Source organism: Phoenix dactylifera, chromosome 9 (assembly GCF_051530095.1).
Source record: "Phoenix dactylifera cultivar Ajwa chromosome 9, Ajwa_hap1_PhDact_Kaust_v1.1, whole genome shotgun sequence".
In the NCBI taxonomy this organism is placed as follows: Eukaryota; Viridiplantae; Streptophyta; class Magnoliopsida; order Arecales; family Arecaceae; genus Phoenix; species Phoenix dactylifera.
The window spans coordinates 30,769,786-30,791,096 of NC_143198.1; the positions used below are offsets into that span (position 1 = coordinate 30,769,786).

The 21,311-nt window shown below is 38.1% G+C and overlaps 1 protein-coding gene across 2 annotated transcripts; it reads left to right on the top strand.

The window, feature by feature from the left end:
- The first annotated feature begins 1,626 nt into the window (after positions 1-1,626).
- LOC103708367 (uncharacterized) lies at positions 1,627-18,280 on the top strand. 2 transcript variants are annotated; one of them, XM_008793266.6, is made up of 14 exons: positions 1,627-2,464; positions 2,549-2,635; positions 6,201-6,310; positions 6,514-6,564; positions 8,394-8,565; positions 8,699-9,019; positions 9,183-9,386; positions 9,481-9,969; positions 10,076-10,285; positions 11,010-11,198; positions 13,231-13,394; positions 14,615-14,767; positions 15,805-15,883; positions 17,518-18,280. In XM_008793266.6, exons 1-14 carry the CDS (start codon positions 2,030-2,032, stop codon positions 17,953-17,955), a joined length of 3,102 nt encoding a protein of 1,033 aa, XP_008791488.3. In that variant the 5' UTR covers positions 1,627-2,029; the 3' UTR covers positions 17,956-18,280. The 2 variants fall into 2 exon arrangements, with proteins under 2 accessions (XP_008791488.3, XP_088561091.2); XM_088704965.2 differs by having other exon boundaries at positions 1,826-2,464; positions 8,370-8,565.
- Positions 18,281-21,311: the final 3,031 nt, after the last annotated feature.

Consider the following 21,311-nt stretch of genomic DNA (forward strand, 5'->3'; position numbering starts at 1 on the left):
AATTTTTTAAAAATATTTATATTAACCGGTTTAAATTAATAAATTCATATAGTTTTTTTTTTTTTATCAGAGAATGTGGGAGCATAATAACCTTTCTTATCTAATTTTTTGATGTCTTTGTCATGAATTGGCTCTGGTATTCTCTAGTAAAAAAATTAAATGACTAGCAAGGCAATACACATTTTAGATCTAGATTTGATTGCACCGTTGACTATTTAAAAGGTTAAGATATTGGAGGGAGAATAGGCCATGCTAATAAACTTGCTAAATTTTATTTTGTTGAAAGTAATATATTTTAAATGGATGCTCTGGACCATTATCATTGAGACCGCTGCTATGAGTTAAATAGGGCTGTTCCCTTTAAAAAAAAAGATTATATCAACATTTTAAATAGGGCTGTTCCCTTAATTAAAAAAAAAAAAGGCATCAGGTACGGCTTATGATCAGCTTTGTTTATGATTAATTATTTCATGTGTACATTAAATACTGCATCTCTTTTTTGTACTTATATCCATCGCGTCCTTAATTTTACTGGCTGACTGCTTCGACGGCTCTGATTGGCTGCACTTACATGCAATAATGCGAGTACATCTTTAATCTTCTTAGGCGACGAGCAAAACCACCCACCGCCCCCCAAGGGCATTTTGGGCAAACAAATATTACAGGGGTTGCCACGGGAACGTCGTTATTCAGCCCTCGCTACTACTGCTGGCTAGATGAAAATATCCGGATCTTTAACAATAGCAGAGTACATCCGAGGTCGGTTGCGAACAGGGCCATTCTTCATATGGAGGAGATCTCCTGCACCGCCACCCCATCACCCTTTGGGATGATCGGAGAATCTGGAGTCCCCTTCGCTCCTATAGCGTCCAGAACCGTACAAGTCTTCTGGGAGCTCCCATCCTCTAATTTTCTCAAGATAAATTTTGACGGCAGTGTTGGTGAGGGAAAATGTACTGGAGGTATTAGCTTCATCATTAAGGACTACGAGGCCAGACTGATTGCGGGAGGCCGGCGAATCTTTGACGCATCTGTGGTCTGTGTTAAGCTCAAAGCTGCATGAGAGGGAGTCATCTATGCGAGGCAGGTATTGGGAACAAACCACATTATACTTGAGGGTGAGTCGGCCATGGTGATAGAGTGGATCTGAGCCGAAATCTCGATGTGAGTTCGAGTTTGCTGCTACGTGATTTTTGCAGCCTTTTAGACGGGAATGGTTTTTCTTGGTCCACACATGTCTATAGAGAGGCGAGCAGCGGCTGACTGGGTGACCTCATTTGCAACCCACTACTCAGGAGGATTTATTTGGGGAAATCGTGCATCTATATCCCAGTCTGTGTTATTTGCTCATTTTTGATTTTGTTGGTTGTATCCATGTTCCAGTATGTTTGAGGTGGCGTTGTTAAGAAAGAAAAAGAAAAATTTCAGTCCCCATGCGTTTCCGGAACGGAGAACCGGATCTCTCTCCAAGTGAAACGCCGGCCGTAAAGTCGAAGCGCCCGTTCCCTGGGCCGGACATTCCATGTGCCGATCCCAACAAAATGACCAAAATGGCCCCATATAGGGGCATTCCCGGAATACCACGAGATCTCATCCCGATATGTAGGCCTACTTTACCGTCTCTCTGTCTAAAGATTTCTCTCTCCCCCCCCCCTCTTTCTCCTCTCCCTGTCTGTCCGTAGCAGCTGTCACCTAAATCCTAATCACAGGCCAGGCAAACCCTTGATCGACGGTCCAAAGTACTCACGTACATCCGCTGTCACACGGTTCTTCCGCTGTCTCGCGTCGATCCTCCCTAGTCTCCAGTGTTCCCCGATCCCACCCCGGCTCTCTCTCTCTCTCGGTCGCTCGCTCGCTCGCTGTAGTCTTCTTTCTCTCTTACTCCACTCAAAGCCTTCTCTCCCTTCTTCAATGGCGGCCGCTGCGGCCGAACTTTGAAACCCTCGCTGCGAAGCGAGAAGGGATCAATAAATCGAACAAGACTCGTTCAATCGGAGCTAGCATGGTGGTAGTGGTGGTGGCCGCGTAGATGGGTTCGCTGGAGACGGGGGTTTTGCAGAAGAGGGCGCCGCTGCTCCGGTCGTCGCCCTCGGCCGGCGTGCGGTCCTTCTTCCACCGGCCGAGATCCAGGCTAGCTCGGTTCCTCCTCTTCGAGAAGGTCGACTACCTGCAATGGATTTGCACCATGGCCGCGTTCTTCTTTGTTGTCATTCTCTTCCAGGCGTTCTTGCCCGGTTCTGTGATGGAGAAATCGGGGGGTTTGGGTTTGAATATGGGTTCGGGGGAGGGGGATGGAGGGGTGCTGGAAAGGATCGATGAGTTGGATTTTGGGGAGGGGATCAGGTTCGTGCCGTCGAAGCTGCTGGAGAGGTTCGAGAAGGAGAGGAAGGAGGCGAATTTGTCATTGATGGCTTTGGGGAGGCCGGTAAAGCAGGTCGGGCTTCTAAAGCCGCGGCTGGCGATGGTGGGTCTTGGTTTTTGCGATGGTTCTTTCTTTGTGAGAGTTTTGTGTTGTTTGATGTGATTGGTGTGGGAACTTCGCTTGCAGGTGGTTCCGGATCTGTCGTCGGATGCCATGCAGTTGCAGATGGTCAGCATTGCTGCTGCTTTGAAGGAGATTGGCTATGATATTGAGGTATGTGTCGGAAAAAGATTTTCTGGGGTTCTATTGGGTGGTGCATAAGGAAATTATACCACGTTTGAAAGTTGAATATTTCTTTGGAATAGATAGTCTTTAGGACAATCAAGTTGGATGTAGTATATAATTTATTTTTATCATTTTAATTTTTGACATTTTAATAGCTTGGTTTAATTAACTCGATCTTTTCTTTTTGTTTTTCTTTTTAATTTGGTGGAAATACTTATTGCTCAAAGTGGTTTGCAGTGGAGTGATTGCTTATATCAAGATTATTCTTGCATGATGTTGCATCTTTTGTAAAGTGTAAGACACTGTTGGGAAGTTTTACCGGAGCAATTTTACTGAAACTTGAGGGGACCATGCAATGTTGTATCTGTCCTTTTCCTTCCTTATCATGAAGATCATTATGATCTATGCAACCATATTCTGAATGTTTAACATCCAATATTGAAAAAAACAACAGGAACTATCTTATCCTTTTCTACCGTTGTTAACTCATCAAAGTTGGCTTCAACTTGTAAGAAAAAAAGCACATGTTGCAATCCAAGTCCAGTTGGCTTGAGCATTTCTTGTAGTATTGTGTTGTTCAATGCTCTTTCTATGAAAAACACATGAAACAATTAGCTTTCACTAGGTGTTGTGAGTGTAGCAGTAATTCAGGCATGCCAAAACACCATGAGGGTAATATAGCTTACTTGATATAATCTTTGTACAAGGTGGCAGTATCAAAGATTGATAGAGTTTTTGCTTTTGGTGGAGTAAGAATATTCTCTTTCCATGGAAGATACAAAAAGCAATTATTTTTATTAGGTGCTACAAGTGGAGCAATAAATCCAGGGATGCGTGACACACTGAGGGAGGACATACTTCACCTAACTATTTTGTGGTGAAATGTGGCAATCTCTGAGATTGATAGGATTGTTGCTTTTGGTTGAGTAACAGTTGCACCTGGACTTGTCCATTCCATGAAGATGTGTCCTGCTGCACTGTATTGGGGAGGATTGTGAATCTTACAGTGACAAAACTTGCAAACTAAATTAGGCGATGGTGTGAGAAATATGGTGGACCGGGGCCCGACGATCATCTTGTTGAGAAAACAATGTTCTAAAAGAATTATTTGTTGTTGGAAACAATGTCTTTGAAGATGTTAGAGAAATAAATAAAAAATATAGAAGAGACCCATTCTTTAAACGACAAAGAGAGACAATTTTAGACCTCTTCAAGGGTTGAGAAGAACGGAGATAATTTTCATCCTAAGTTAGAACATGGGAAGTGACTCCAAAGGGGGGAGTTGATTAGGAGGGAAAATCCATAATTGTGTGGTTGATTGAAGGAGGAAGACATGCCAAATGCTTTCATAATTTGGCAATAACAATGCCCATGAATCAGTGACTGGCTCAAGGACAAAAATCAACAAAGAGATTTAGTTGATGGGTGTATTAATGGAGCAAGAGGAAAAATCATTTGCGACATTATCTGGCAGACTTTATCAGCACTAGAAGTAAGCAAAATATGATCCCCCCCTTCCACATATTAGCATTGTCCCTAAAGAATATGCTGCCTATTTGATTCTGGTTTCGCTGAAATATCAGGATGTCAATTGGAAGAACTTTGAATAATTTCCTCAAGTAAAGCATCGTGGATGAGTATGGTGGTCTTGATCACAATCATTAGAATCTGCGAGCCTTTATAATTAGATCTATTCTTTCTTCAATGGGAACCAGACCTTGACCTTGTGTTGAAACAAAAGCTGATTGGCCTGGCATATTGATCTTAGGGTGCATGCACTCGACTTCTTGATGAAATAACATTTCAATTAAAGGATAAAGCTTCATGATGCTTTCAGAATCAAATGATTCATATTCATTTGGTGAATAGACTGCCTCACCAGATCAACATAATGTAACGCTCTCTGGATTGCTAAAAGTCGATCCACTACAAGCTTGATTTGTTCAACATGGTCAATATAACATGTTTTCTTCATCGTTTGCATTAGGATCTTCGGATATTAGGAGGGGACTGCAAAATGGGACATTAATATATGCTTTAGTGTCAAAGACTTCCTCTGATGCTTGAAGATTCATGATTTTTGGCCACATTGGTTCCATCATAGTTGCATACAACCAGTTGAGAAGCTATGGATCTGTTTGCTGCCATATTTTAGCATGTTTGCAAGTTGAGTGTATTTTTTTTGTTTGGCTTCAATCTTCTCCTCTAATGGTGGGAATGATCCATCACAAACTTTAGCATATCTTGAGAGTTCTAGATCTGTATCATTTGATTTTTTCAAATAAGAAAGTTCTTCTTATCAAGCTTAACTGCTGCAACAGGAGTGAGGCTATTGAAGTGGGAATGGATGGAATGATCATTGTGCTGCTATGGAGATCTGAAATGAACTCAAGGGCCAGGATATAAGAGTAGAATGGTCACTAGACAGGACCTAAGGAAGGAAGTATAAGGTAGAGATTTGAGCTTTGATACCATAAAAGGAATAAAGCAATAGAATTTGGTGGAAAAATTAGAATTCTCATGGAGATATAAGGCACTTTTGTTGTTCATTTCTAGATGGGCCAGACTGCAACTATACATCATATTTCTATTACAACTGTGTTACAAAGGTAATGTACAACAAGAGTCATGGCTGATCTCTTGGTTAATGAACCCTCTGGCTGTTTCTTGAGCTGTTTGTTGGGCATTATTCAGTGGGTTCAGTTTGAACCCTTGTCTAATCTCAGGCAACCCCTTGCTTGATTCTTGCTAGCAAGCAGAGCGAAAATACCAGGTCACATTATCTTCAAAAATAAAATAGCTAGATTGAAGATCAAATAAAGATCGAACGTAGTGTTTGATTCATGTTGCTAACAAATGCTAGCATCAGACATCACATAGCTTAGAATTATAATGGAATAAAGCAGAGTTATGTGAGTGTCTGAAAAACTAACTTGTTCAATGCTTGAATCCCTTATGGGAGGAGAACAAAATCAAACTTTTTGTTTCTAATACCTAAATTAACAATCTTCCCCACAACTGAAATAAAAACACAAAGGTTTTTTTTACTTGTATTATATACATTCTCTAGGTGAATTGTATCACCTTCTGTATCAGGAACAGATGAATGCCTGAATTTAATTTAAAATTCAAATAGAAACCTTTTACCAATTATGACATGCTTCATTATTCAGTTTTCTATTTGGAATTATTGCTTTTTTGAATGCTATTTATGAGAATATCTGCTTTCTTATTTAATTAGAGGAATTTTACTGGACAAATTGAGGATATAATGTGTTGTTATTTCTTGTGCTTGTTGAGAGTGTTAGATATGTATTTTTCTATGAAATTTCTTTGTCCTATCCTTAAGTTACTAACCTCTGGTTTTCCTAATGGACACTATTTACCAAATTCTTTGTAAAATATCATAGATATGCATGTATGTATTAATCTGGGTAGCAGGATTCTCTCAATATAATTGCTATCAGTTTATTGACTAAAAATTTATCTCATGACTTCTGACTGATTGTCGTTGTTCTCACATCATGTATGTGTCATTTTATGTATAATGCAGGTTTTTTCATTTGAAGAAGGCCCTGCTCTTGCTGCTTGGAGAGCTGTAAGAATACACGTTTATTTTCTGCCAATCAGTACAAAAGCAGAGATTGCTGTTGATTGGCTTGAGTAAGCTACGCATTTGATTGAGAACTTCCCAAAATGAATTGCTGTCTACTGTTATTCTTGAGCTTAAGTGTAGCTTTTATTATAATCCCATTCTTATTTAGCTAATGATATGTTTCTTTTCACCTAAACTATGTCTGAATTTCATCTTACTAAATAATTGTTTCCTGATCTTTTTCCTTTTCACTTATAAATGCTGTGTGCAGCTATAATGGCATTCTTGTGAGTTCTCTTGAGGCAAAGCCTGTACTTTCATGGTAAATATATCTGGAACCTTCAGATGTCACTTTTACTCTTTAGTGCCTCAATAAACACTCTTCTGCTTTTGATGTTGTGTCTGTATGTAGCTGGCATCAGCTTCAAGTAAGATTGTACCAGCATGATATATGTGCACGCATGTGTGTGTGAAGATGTTGTGATTATTTTTTTGATTACTTACATTGCAAACAGTCGCTTTTCATCCTTGGACTGTCATAGTTTATTGACAATTAGTTGCATTACGCATTGTTTTTCTTTCCTGTTTGCATGCTTGTGTTTGCGTCTATGCACACATGTGCACAAGTGCTGGGATGTGAATATATTACAGACAATTTTCAGATGACTTATATTGCAAATAGTCTTGCTTTTCATCGTTGGACCATCATTGTTATAACAATTAATTGCATTTTGATGACACTCCAATTATTTTCCTTTTCTGTATGTATTCTTGCAACTATAGCACAAAAGTAATATGTATCTCAGACGATTGATTTAGGAATGCGGTCTTGCATTAATATTTGCACCTTCTTCTGGTTTCCAGTACACATACATAGTTCTTCGCTATAAATAATAATTCAGGCATCCATTGACCCCCTGAATGTGAAACTTGTCAACCCTTCTTATCTACTTGATTCCATAAAACTTAGGGATATGCTTTGAAATAAAATGAATTCTTGTTTACTTTACAAAGCTGCCTCAAAAAAAAAGAGTACATTCATGAAGTTAGCAGAATTTAAGAGACCTGCTTTGATAGTTCTAAACTTAGCTAAAGAGAATAGTTACTCAATTTTGATGACTCCACAAAAGTAAAGGAATATTTATGATTGGTTCAAAAAAAAATATGTTAGTACATTTTGTATTTGGTTACTCTTGCCCTGTGGTCTAGAAGTTAGTACACCTTGCCTTCTGTCCTCTTTGGGTAGATTCTTGCCAATGGTAGGAAACTGAGGGTAGAAACCAATTAAACAGGGAAGAGTGAAAAATTCTGGATTGGCTATGTAATAACATAAACTGGAGGATTCTTGAAAAAGTTTATTTCATAATGGCCTGGATGATATCTTAGATTGGTTTATTTATTAGCTCTAATTACAAAACAGAACAAAGGATAAGCTTCAGACACAGCCTTAAGAGTATCCCTATTGATTCTAAGAACTTAAGCAAGCTTCGGACAGTAGTAGGAAAAGCAATATAGTGTCATGTAACAAAAGCAAACTATACCTGAAAAAACCCGAGGGATTTGTATTCGTTTGTGATGGAATGAAAGAGAGGTGCCAGCTGAATTCATGGTATAACATGTAAAAACTTTGAAGTAGCTCGTACATTTAGAGGATATGCCTCTTTGGTTGGAATAGTTAGTAAATTCTAATTTATGATTTTCACTCCAAAAGGTTTGGGTATGTCTTGTTAGTTACTGGTATAATTATTAAGAATAGACGTACTGGATGTAGATGTTCCTCAAGTAACATGAACTGATCTACAAATTCTCTTTGTTGACCAATTTCTTGTTTGTATAAGTCAAATTTCAGGTGTCGGCATAGGCAGAGGTTCAAGATAGATGGACTCGAATGTTTTTAAGTCAACTACTTGATCCAGCTTGTGCAAGTTTGTATGTGATATGTACATAAATGCACACACATATTTTTATTCATTTACTTGTTTATGTCTAATTGTCCAATTGAATGCTTCATAATATATGCACTGGATGATCTGAAAGCAGCAAGGGAACATGTCCTTTAATAAGATAATTGGGTGATATAAGTATTTCTAACAAAATCATTGTACTGCTGCTGATCTGACCTTGAAGTAGAAAATTTATTCTGGTTTACAGTCTTTTGCAGGAGCCTTTCAAATCTATACCCATCATATGGACTATACATGAAAGGTCCCTAGCTCTTCGTCTTAGTCAATATGCAACAAATGGCCAGGTTCAGCTTATAAATGACTGGAAACAAGTTCTTAGTAGAGCTACTGTTGTAGTGTTTCCAACCTATTTATTGGCGGTAATATATTTTTCCATATGCCAAAGCTGTATGTTGGGCTTTTAATTTTGCTCATTTTTGTGGAGGCAAGAATTTGAATTGAAACTGTGCTTGATCTATATTCTAATGTTTATGATATTATTCATGCTTCCAGATGATGTATTCAGGATTTGATTCGGGTAACTACTTTGTTATTCCGGGTTCTCCTGCTGAAGCATGGGGAGCAGATAGATTTTTTGCTAGCCACAGTGACCATGATTTAAGAGTTAATATGGGTTATGAATCAGAGGATCTTCTTATTGCTATTATAGGCAGTCAATTTACATACAGTGGTATGTGGCTAGAGCAGGCACTCATGTTGCAAGCATTGGCACCACTGCTCAAAGAGTTTCCATCTGAAAACACTTCTCATTCTCCACTAAAAGTTGGCATTTTGACTGGGAATTCAACTAGCGCATACAAGATGGCTCTAGAGGTGTTTTATCTTTCTCAACATAATCAGTTTTTTCTTTTTCTTATTTCTTATTTTTGAAGGGTACTGTTTTGAAAAATGATGCTTGTGCCTTAAATTTTTGCAAGCAATGATCTGTCCATTTCTCATTTTTTACTCAATTTTGACATTGTATGGATTGATGTAGACCATTGCTTTAGAAGTTGGTTATCCAAGAGGCATTGTGGAGCATGTTGTTTTTGATGAAGACATGAACAGTTTTCTTGGAATAGCAGACCTTGTAATATATGGTTCATTTCTTGAGGAGCAGTCCTTTCCTAAAGTGCTAATGCAAGCTATGAATCTTGGAAAACTGGTTATTGCTCCTGATCTGGGCATGATTAGAAGATATGTACGTTATTGAGTACTGATTTTCTTCTGAATATTCTGCTTGCTTATTATTACATCTTACTGGAAAACTACTGACTCACCAGTTAATGACTTAGGTTGATGATAGGGTAAATGGGTATCTTTTTCCAAAGGAGAATATTGGCATGCTAACCGAGATTGTACTTCAAGCAGTTTCAAATGGAAAATTGTCTCTATCTGCCCGGAAAATTGCATCAATTGGCAAAGTTCATGCCAGAAACCTGATGGCTTCTGAAAGTATCCAAGGCTATGCATTTTTACTAGAAAATATTCTCAAATTTTCATCAGAAATTGCATCTCCCAAGGCTGCTGAAGAGATCCCTTTAAGACTGAAAGAAGAATGGCAGTGGCATCTGTTCAAAAATGTTGCAGACACAAAAAATTTAAATAGAAGTTTCAGAAGCTATATATTATTAGACAAGCTTGAAGAGCAATGGAATCATAGTCAAATGGAAAGCTCAGCTAATACTACCTTGATGGTTGATGAAGCATTCTCCTCAATAGCTTGGGAGGAAGAAAAAAGAATCGAGATGGCTAGTTTCAGAAGGAGATTAGAAGAAGAAGAGGTAACCAGTGTGGGTCAATACATCTTCGCTAGTTTGTTATTGACAGTTTACATGGACTTTTTAACCACCTGTTTCTCAGAGGATATTCTGTTGAAACTTGATGCAGTTGAAGGACAGGAGTGGCCAGCCTCATGGAACATGGGAGGAAGTGTACCGGAATGTCAAAAGGGCCGACAGGACAAGGAATGAATTGCATGAGAGGGATGATAGGGAGCTTGAGCGGACAGGGCAGCCCCTATGTATATATGAACCTTATTTTGGGGAAGGAACTTGGCCTTTTCTGCATCATACCTCACTCTATCGTGGAATTGGTCTTGTAAGTATTTCGTATTAGATAATTGATTTTGGCATCAAAACCTCGCTTCAAGGATATAGTAGAAATTTTGGACAAGAAGCAAGATGGAAATTACACTTTAAAGAGCAAACTACAATTACAATGCCATGTGGTATGTATCTCATAAATAATGAATAGAAAACAATGTGCACAGAAATCCAAATGGTTGAATACTTCAGGTTTATTTAACCATCATGATGTATCCAAGGATTACATTTTGGTTTCAACCCAAGCTAGGATGTGGTATCTGTAATGTATGATAAATTTTTTCCGTAGTACTTCATAAATTACTTGCACATCAGCCTTCTGAAATTGTTTGAGCCGCAAGAAAAAATGAATGACACATCTGTAATGGATAATGTATTTTTCTATAGTAATTCATAAATTACTTACACATCAGCCTTCTGAAGTTATTTGAACTGAATAAATATACAGGAAGTCGAGATAGTATGAAAATTTGTAGCAAGGTAGATCATACAAAATCTGTTTACTATGTAATGAGCACCTTGATTATTTTAGTACTTATTCTTTAACACATTTGTTAAAATTTCAGCTCCCATATAATTGCATCTGCAGGAATACAGCCAACAATTTGGTTTATGCTATGCACTTTTCTGTAATTTATTGATCTTATGATTTTCTTCTTAGCTTTGTAATGGAAAAACTGTCATTCCTCCATCTAATCATGAAAACTTGTTAATTGTAGTCCTCCAAAGGCCGAAGACCTGGAGCTGATGATATAGATGCTTCTTCCCGTCTTCCACTTCTCAGCAATGTGTACTACCGAGATGTACTTGGTGAATATGGAGCCTTCTTTGCTTTAGCTAACCGGATTGATCGTATACACAAGAATGCTTGGATTGGATTCCAGTCTTGGAGAGCATCTGCAAGGAAGGTATGTACTAATGTAATATATATATTTGTTTAACTAAAGTTCTGTACTTAATGTTTAAATCATAATGCATGTTTCTCCAGTTCTTTTATCACTCTTTGCTTTTTTTTAGTAGAATCATCTGTTGCTTTTCCCTCACTAAAATAGTTTGGAATTTTGGTTGTGTTGTACAGAAGTTGTAGATATAAAAAGCCATCTAGCATTCTAAGTAGTAATTACAAAAGGCTATAATGTGTTCAGACTGTATTAGCTTTAGTCCTTAGCAAGAAGCAAAGTAGTGAAACAGAAAAATATTCAGTTTAATTTAAGAACTATTCTATCTAGAGCATGATTCAGCCTAGCCACTTGGGATATGTGATAATTTTTTTTTGGACTGAGGGTCCTATTACTGCAATTGTGGTCCTCCTAATGTTGTTATTGCATGTAACTGGAGCAGTTCCTAGTCTTGCTATTTTGACTGTTTGGTCTGCATATCCAGCTTCAACAAGTGGCCAAATTGCTGCAACTTGACCTATGGTCAAATGACCTAGGCCAAATTTTTGCAGCTGAGGATATGGGTGTATTCTTAGTTTTGCACTCTCATCTTATCCAAGTTACACTGACTGCAGGTGCTTGATTTCTAGCTCCATGCTGCTTCACTTACTTTCTTTATCATAGATGATGGGAGTAGAAACTCTCACATGTGGCACATAATTGATTTTTTTGATAATGCAAGTACCTTATTCTTAAGCAGTGTTAAAATGTCAGAATAACATGCTACCAAGGGTGCTTGCATTGGTTTTTATGTGTAAAATCTGATGCACTCGCCATGCTATTATTGTGTAGCATGTCAGGCATCTTAACACCCTTTGAACTGACTTAGAATTGCAAGGTTAGATCCTTTTACCTCCACTAGCCTTCTAGGTTTCATAATCCCCTCTATTATGAAAAGTTGTCATAGCAATAAATTCTGTACTAATTCAGAGGGCTGACATCATGTTGAGAGCCTGCTGTGAAACATTCTCCAACTTCATGTTTTGAAGCTAATCCTCGACAAATGGGATTAGACTTAATGATTAAAGCTTACTAATGATTTATGTTGCTATAGATAATATTACCCTTTTTACTCTGTTACCACAATGTTATGAGTCCTCTTCATGAATATATCTTTCATTTTGGGTTCATGTTGCTTAAGAAAAGATTAAGAATTGACACATGCGTGTATATGCTTTGATGGCTGTAAGTTCTAAAATCATTTATGTTGGGTTGTTTGTCTTTGCCTGCCATTCAGTTATATCTGCACCTTGTATCTTCCTTTTTCTGTGACACTTTGATCTTTTATTTTCTCTTTGCCAATGGTTGCTCAATTTTAACTTTTTTGATCAAAGGAGATAAAATTTATATATGAGTATGCCATTGATATATATATTCTTTAAAGTTTAACCAAAATGTAAAGAAGTCCCTGGCTCATAGCAATACTAAAGAACTACATGAGCTAATGAATCCAATTTTTATGTCATTTAGCTTGAGCCACAATTTGAGTTTTGGCTTGATTTAATTCTTATTTCTTTATTGTATATATTTCCTGTATCTCTCAAATAAAATCTGTGTTTAAGTTGCTACTCATCACCTGTCCATGTGGATATTATTCTGTTCTAGAATTGAAGTATCACATACCAGTGGTGTTCTGTGCTGACCATGCAAGTGCTTGGCATGCACTGGTACAAGAGCATGCGAAGTTCTGGCATGTTGCTGGTACCATGTCAATGCTGCATGTTGGTAAGGCACTGGCATGTTATGTATTATGCCATGTTTTGACTTGCCAACCTGCATTTAAATCCATGATTTTGTTTATGCGGAACCATTTCATGGAAACATCAGGCCTCAGACTCTTGGTCAAATACTTAGTCTTAACCAATTAACTTAATTGGTTAGATTATGCTATGGTATGGGCAAGAATCATGACTGAAATAATAGTTGGACTTGTATAATCACTAGTCTTTTTGCCGTGTAACTGCATGGTTTTCATTCTGCTATCTGGTTTTTCTAATGACAGGCTTGCTTATCTAAGAAAGCTGAAACTGCACTTGTAGAAGCCATTGAAGACAAGAGGCATGGGGATACTCTTTACTTTTGGGTTCGAATGGACAAGGATCCGAGAAATCCACTACAAGTAGATTTTTGGACATTTTGTGATGCCATAAATGCAGGAAACTGCAGGTCATATACTGTTTTCTTATGTTCTTATTACCAAAATGCTCAGGATTATTGTATACCATTTCTTATACACCTCTTCTTTCCACTGTTGGTCAAAAACATCTCATCTTAGTCTCTATGTAGTGTAATTTTTTGTTAATGCTACTCTGAATAATGAAGTGGGTGGGGTTCAATATCAGGAGATTTATCCATGTTGAAAATCTTTCCACTTAATCAAGTAAGAACAGAAACAGGTGACATTGTCACAAGCATCCATAGGTCAGCATAAATCCATTAAATAGGTGATGTGATAAACAGTAGTTTCTTGTTGAGTCTCAGCATAAAGAAAAACCTACATGCCAATTCAGAATAGCAAAGGGAAAGGGAAAGTTAGCAGTTTAGAACATTCTGGGCAATATCACCTTCAAGACACCTGCTTCAAACAATGTATGCAAAAAGACGGAGGAGATAGATTATCACTTGCTAATGTCACTGTGCAAGACATCTTCATCAATGTTCGATGTAATAAGGTGGATGAATTGGCATATCCCTGTCATTGGTAGATACTGAAAAGTTGATAAGTGATCTGTCAATATGAACAGCGAGTCTGTTGTTGTAGTAGCATGATGCATATCAAATGGTTACTCAAAAGTTAGAAACCTCAGCATGTGTCGGTATTTCATTTTAGGATACACATTTCAACTATTAATTGACATGTTCTCTTCACTTGTGTTAAATCATCCTTGCAATCTGAATATCATAAGCATAAGCATAACTGATAGGCTGCATTCTGACTGTTCATTTCTTTTCAAAAATTAGGCTGGAAAAATCCCTGACACCATCGGGGTGAGGGCAGGACTCAAACCCAGGTCCTTGCTACCAACCTGCGATGACCTTTTCAACTGCACTACTTGACACCCTTGACCATTCATGAGTGTCTTTATGAAGCCTTTCTTATTGTAGCTTGATTACTATTTACTGGTTATCAACCTTAACCCTTAGTATTTTTGATCTGTGTTTGCGATGATCTTAGGCTACATTGCAGCCTAATTACCAATATTATCTAAAACTTTAAACATGCAGCTGTACTCAATAGCATCAGGGTTTTCCATCATGATGATTAATCGTAAGCTAAGCATGCATCTTTTACTATGCTTGCTTTAAAACTAATTAAATGCATGATACTAAGACATTTTTAAAGACTAATCAGGTGCTTTTTTCTCCACTTCTTTGACTCGTTATAGATTTGCTGTTTCTGAGGCTCTTCGGAGGATGTATGGTGCACAGCATGATTTGAACGCATTGCCACAAATGCCTGATGATGGAGATTCTTGGTCTGTTATGTATAGCTGGGCCTTACCAACAAGGTCTTTTCTTGAGTTCGTCATGTTCTCAAGGTACATAATTTGGTGTTCAAGTATTTTTACGCTACTTTAGACAAGAATTGCAGAAATTGAGTTGCTTCTTCCACAGATTCACTAATATACTTCCATTTTTAATGAATGCATTTATAAATTGATTGTACTTATATCATATTCTTCTTTGCCTTCCAATGAATCTCTTCTTTTAGCTGGTAACTTGCCTTTCTTTTTTTATTTTTTTGAAGTGGGAAGGAAAATGAATTAAAGTTTAGTTGCTCATTGACCATCTATAGCTGATTTAGTAAAGCTTAACAATTTGATTATGCCGGTCTGAATGATCAACTTTTATCTAAGAAGATATAATATTTTGTGTGTCATTCCATTTTACGCCCATTGCTACCCTTGTAGTCTATTTGATTGGAAAGGAAAATGGACAAAGTATCACGAGCCATGATAATTGAATAAAGTGGAGTCATTTGTCTTTTGTTATCAGTGTGAAACAACTGGCAGAACATTCTCTTATGGGCAAAACATTATGAAGTCCTTGCGGTGCTTTCTTGAATAGTTTAAACTATTTGTACAATGGTCCATATTTTTGCTAATGCAGTATAGAGATATCTATTATATGCAGCTGTTGGCACATGGGGAAAATTATGTATTTTTTAAACTGCTTCTGTGGCTGAAAAAAAATTCTATGGTAGTCATGAGTGAGAGTTCCTTATATTAAAATATTAATTTTTCCCTGTAAAAACCCAAAAATGCCAAACCAGTTTTGGACATTTCTTTTTTAATATATTCATTTGTCAAACTGCTACTTGGAGGATGGATATCTTTTATATATCTTCCTAAAGAGATTGATTGGTAGTGGCATCATTTTCTTTGTACTTGCAGTCAATCTATTTCGACTAACAAATATCAAATTAATTTCTACTAGATTTCATTAAGGAGTTAGAAATAATAGCTGATTGTGTAGATTAGTCAGGCCATGATATATGATGTGCAAAGTAAGGATATTTATTTTCAAGTTGCTAGCTATTGCCACTTGGCTTGAACTCTTGCTGGTTATTTTCCAGAATGTTTGTAGACGCATTGGATGCACAGATGTACGATGAGCACCATCAAAGCGGGCATTGTTATTTGAGTGTATCTAAGGTAATGATTCCTTATGATAGCTTTTTATGTTTTTAACTTTTGTGTGTGTATGTGTTAGAGCATTATCCCTTAAATATCGATTGAACAATTCTCTAGTGGTAATGCTACTAAATTTTTTTTATGAGAATCTTGAGATGTTTTGATAAAGAGCTAATGAATTTTTTTATCAAGTTACCGGTCCTCTCATTGGTACTTTGAGAGCATCTTCATTGCTGCAGACAACCATTGCATCTTTGACTTGCTGTTAACGCTATTTTTAATGCAAAATTTATTGTTCTTTAAGAGATGTTTTGTTATCTATAATTGTTTCAAAAGGCTGGATCTTTTATCCTGTAACTAGGTAGTTGGCTCCACTTCTAATAAATAAGAAAAAAATCCAAAATCTATGTTGATGGAAACACACCTAAAGAAATCTGGTGCAAAGTGATCATGTTGGTGTTATGTAGAAAATCCTCCTGTATGTAAATACAGTTTCCCAATATTGTCATTCAAGTTGAGCTGATAGGAATAGTGGATCATTAGCTTCTTGTACATAAAGCCGTACGCGTAAATCAGTGCCGGCCCGAGCCTTAGGCGACCGAGGCGGTCGCCTAAGGCCCCTGGGAGGTGGAGAGAGAGAGAGAGAGAGAGAGAGAGAGAGAGAGAAGTTTCTTGGGTCTGACCGTGACCAAAAGGAAGCAAAGGCCCCATATAAAATGGGAATAGGAGCTGGCTACGAGTCTTCCCCCTTGATGGAAGGGAGGTGGAGAGTTTCCTGGCCTGCAGAGGGGAAATTTAGGAAGTTGGGGACGGTAGTTTTGTTTTGGATGGAGAGAGAGAGAGAGGAGGAATTTGGTTGGCTTGATACACGCCTGAAGCCACTCTTATCTTTCATCCCTTCTCTTGTTTGGTTTTGGTCTTGGTTTTCCTTCCCTCACATTACTCCTGATCCAGCTGGGCCATCAGGAAGAAGGGGGATTGGAAATGGACTTCTTGGAGGGTGGAGATTCTTTTAATTTTCTCCTCTCGGTTTCTTCTCCCCTCTTGGGTGGTCGAGAGAGGAGGGAGGGGGTTGAATGGCTGCTGTGCTGTGATGTTGCGGTTGCTGCTTGGGTACTTACTTGAAGGGGAGATGGTGGGATGGGACTTTTATTAATTAGATGGAGTCAATTTCCCATAATGCCCCTACGTTCTCTTATAGAGAGGTTTCTTTCTGGACAAATTCTTTTCTTTACCTTGACCATGAAGTGCCATGGGATGACTTTTTCCTATTCTGCTCTTGCTTGACATGATAAACAATATTGCCAAGCATTATCTCAGTTATTTAATCAGTTTCATGGCCCTTCTTTAGAATAATTACTTTTCTGTACTTCCATTCAAAAATAATATTAAATTAAAAAGGTTTCTTGCCCATCTTTGTTAGATTCATGTATCTTTGTTGAAATAGCGTACTTGATAGCTATCTATTTTCATATCATTTTTTTAAATATTTTATACTTATTACAAAAATTTATTATTAAAAAAAAAGAGGCCTCATTCATTGGATTCGCCTTAGGCCCCCAAATGTATTGGGCCGCCCCTGGCGTAAAGTTATGACTTGTTTTAGCAAAAGGTCAGGGAGCTTTAATTCATTATATCATTACCGTATGCTACAGGACCGCCACTGCTATTCTCGTGTGCTAGAGCTTCTGGTGAATGTATGGGCATACCACAGTGCACGGCGGATGGTATTTGTGAACCCTGAGACTGGAGCAATGCATGAACAACACAAGCTGAAGAACCGGAGGGGTCATATGTGGATCAGATGGTTCTCATATGCCACCTTGAAGAGCATGGATGAGGATTTGGCAGAGGAATCAGATTCCGATCACCCTGATCGGAGATGGCTGTGGCCTTCAACTGGTGAAGTCTTTTGGCAGGGTATGTATGAGAGGGAGCGAAACTTGCGCCAGCAGCAGAAGGAAAGAAGGAAACAGCGGAGTATAGATAAGATTCGAAGAATACGGAAGCGAGCACACCAAAAAACCCTTGGAAAGTACATAAAGCCACCACGCGAGGAGACTGGTGATTTGAACACAACGAGAACTCTTTGATCATTATTTACCATACAAATCTTTTAATGATTCTTTTTTCCCCATTTTCCTATTTTTTGTTTTCCCCCTACCTAGTTATTGCAGGGTGCACAAATGTGATTAGATTTGTACTCTTTTTCATTTTGTTTTTAGTTTTTGCAGCATTGTATTCTTATTGCTGAGTCTTGGAGCAAATCCAATGGCAATTAAAGATGTAATTATATCATTCCTTACCACTCCATTGTTACTGTGCTGGTAGAGGGAGAACAAAAAAAAAGAAAACATGAATCAGACCTTGGGAACTTGGTTCGCTGTCCCAAATGGAGAACTTCTCTGTTCTTCAAAATAGGGTTCATGCGAGGCTCTTGGATTTTTTTGACCTTTTGCTTATTCAGTACAGTTATTTGTAACCAGTCTGCAGGGGTCTCTTTTGCAAATAATGCTTGAAGTCTCTTTAGGACCTGTAGGGACGGATTAGCGGTTACACTAGTGTGTTATTACTTTTCTCCCAGGTAGCATCCCAGATGCCCGGAGTGACGGCAAGTCAACTGGGGAATTTCCTGACATTGAATGTAATAACAATATTCTTTCACCAAGCCTGCAGGAACTAGGACTGTTTCTTGCTGAAGTTATTCCACCCTACTTCTAGCTCAGATTGTGCCTTTGAGATGCTCATCCCGCTGTGATGTGTTCAGAAATCCCATCGTCCAAAGATTTATCCGACAAAATCCTCTCCTGAAAAGACTCCAGTTTAGTCTGCTAGCATTGAAGACATACTAATGCTCTTATGTGGCCAACCACACGGGAGGCATGGAAGGTATGCTGTAGACGATTTTATTAGGTACTGATTTGAACAGCCTACTCAAAAAAAAAAAAAGAAAAAAAAAAAGAAAAAAAAAAGAGACATACTAATGCTAAGGCCCCTGGACAGCCCCCTATTCCTTTTATTGGTCTCATGAGCTTGCGGTGTAAAGATCACCATGGCATGCCGTGGACCGACCGAGCATCTCATGCATCTTCTAAGGGTTGCTGACAGAAGTAGGCATAATTCCTAAACAGCTACACCAGGTACGGCCATCTTGATTGCTGCCTAAAAATAGTTCTCTTCTCCCACACGTAAGTGCACGATCACGACATCTTGGGATTGAAATTTGACTGATACTTTACAGCCATTTTCTCCATCTCCCTAGTTTGTTCGATTGTTCCTTGTGGGCCAGAGGTTATGCAAGCTTTCATTGCCTAAAGCTACAGAGTTCCAGTTCCCGCCAATTCTCGCGAGTTAAAAGGCCACCGCCGGCGGATGTGGGCACGGTCTAGCTTCACCACCTCTCGCATGTAGAGGACGTGTCTGTACGCATGCGCCCGGTATTTGCAACTTGAACATGCTATGTAAAAATAAATAAAAGTTCTATATATGTACATATTAACATAAGTATGGCTGTATCAGTGTTAGACTGAATGAACCAGCTTTCTCATTGACTCCTCTTTCACAACATTAGAAAATCTCACTAACATTCACTAATTTTTCACATGTACACGGCCGAACCACCATGGAAACAAGAAATGAGCTCCCGATATCAGGATACAGATAGCAAATCAGTGATGTCTTTTAACTGACATTGGCAAGATAAAAAAATATTGCCCAGTAAATGTAGACCAGAAGACTGTCCTTTCTTAATAAACTCTGGGGCGAAACACCATTATACCCTCTTAAACTGGTCTATTATACTGAAATTAGAATTAGCTGGTCCAAGAAAACACACACTTCCTGCACAGGCCTATGAATAGTTTGATTAGGGTTTATATTAAAAATACAAGTGGTGGGATAGGATTTAGGGTGGATAAAGTTTCAAAAAGTTAAAAGCTTAAGGTTCATGTTAAAGATAAATAGGGCTTCTGCTTGTTAGGAAATAACATCGAAAAAAAAGATAAAACAAATGGATGAATAAGAGCTCGTCCGAAGGACAAAACAATCAGCTTTATCATGCTAATTGTCAACCTCAATATTGTGACTGTGGATAAAGATTTTACGGATAAAGACACTCTTAGTGTTGATGGACATGGACCATAAAGGTAAGTTTTTGAAAACTTAATGATGGATACAGTGAAATGAGATTAAGGCAAGCTTTCGAAAAGTTAATGATGGATACAGCGAAATGAGATAAACTACCACGGGAATCTCATAATCAGCTGTCATAGGTTCTGAAGCAAGAATATTAACATCCTTCACCAACATCGACACCTGTAAGGCATCACCTAGGCTCTTTGAAGATGTCGTTACTTTCAATAAGACTTCACGTATTGGAAGAGTGCAGAAATCCTCAATTTGTTAACTAGATTCAGCATATAAATGGGGGGAAAAATACCATCATATCTTGTTGCATAGCAATGCCCATTCCTACGCAGACTCAAACACAAGTTAATAAGTCAGTACTTTCTAGACCTCATATAACAGAATACCACACACCCTCTCTCTCTCTCTCTCTCACACACACACACACACACACACAAAACACAGCAGCAAAATGTTACGGGGTGCTCCTTGGCCAACAAGATCATGACTGAAACAAAGAGACCAACCAAACATCTGAAAAGTGTAAACTAAAAAAATTATTCCACATTTATATGCTTCTTTTCCTCCTCTAATGCAATTTGCATTAAAATCTCCCCCAAAGTGTAGAGTCTTTTATAAGTCCTTAATAAATAGCAAGCATTTATTGAGATGAGAATAGTGACAAAAGATGTCGCAGTTCTCTAAAGAGTATAATTTTAATGGAAAATCCAAGTTAATTTAACAACTCTACAAGGAGCATTAAGCACAACAAGTAGTTATAACCTAATTCTGCTCGAAACTTGTCTGAAGCAACAAGTACATGCAGCAGTTTAGGACATAATTCAAACCCTCAGTTCTATTCTCGCCTTTGAACTTCGGGCCTTCTGGTATTCAAAGCTAAAACAAAATAAGCAACCTGAAAAAATGTAATGGCATCAGCATTCCGAAGATTGTGCTCCTTCTTGATATCTTCAAGAATGGACTGCATCAAAACTGATTAGCTGTAGGTCAGAGCAACTAAGACCAAGAAGTGCAAAATATTTACTTCAATAAACCTACCATTGCAGCCTCCTGACAGAAACTGAATGGGAAATTGTATAACGAGTCCAAATTATTGTCCTTTGGCAAAGAAAGGCTTCCATGATCCCATGAAGTTCTTTCTAATGGCCCACACTGAACCTTATGAACTTTTAGCAAGCCATTTCCCGAGGGCATGCAGAAGATTAATTGATTGCCTCTCAGAGCCATCCTAACAGCAATAAAGAATAACAAGAGTAATATCAACAAGAACACCAACAACAACAACAAAGACAGCTAAACATCA

Bases quoted from the DNA above. Each gene is read 5' to 3' on its own strand.
- LOC103708367 (XM_088704965.2), top strand. From the start codon at position 2,030: ATGGGTTCGCTGGAGACGGGGGTTTTGCAGAAGAGGGCGCCGCTGCTC. The intron at 10,286-11,009 runs GTAAGTATTTCG...TGTTAATTGTAG, and splicing joins TCTATCGTGGAATTGGTCTT to TCCTCCAAAGGCCGAAGACC. The intron at 13,395-14,614 runs GTCATATACTGT...GACTCGTTATAG, and splicing joins ATAAATGCAGGAAACTGCAG to ATTTGCTGTTTCTGAGGCTC.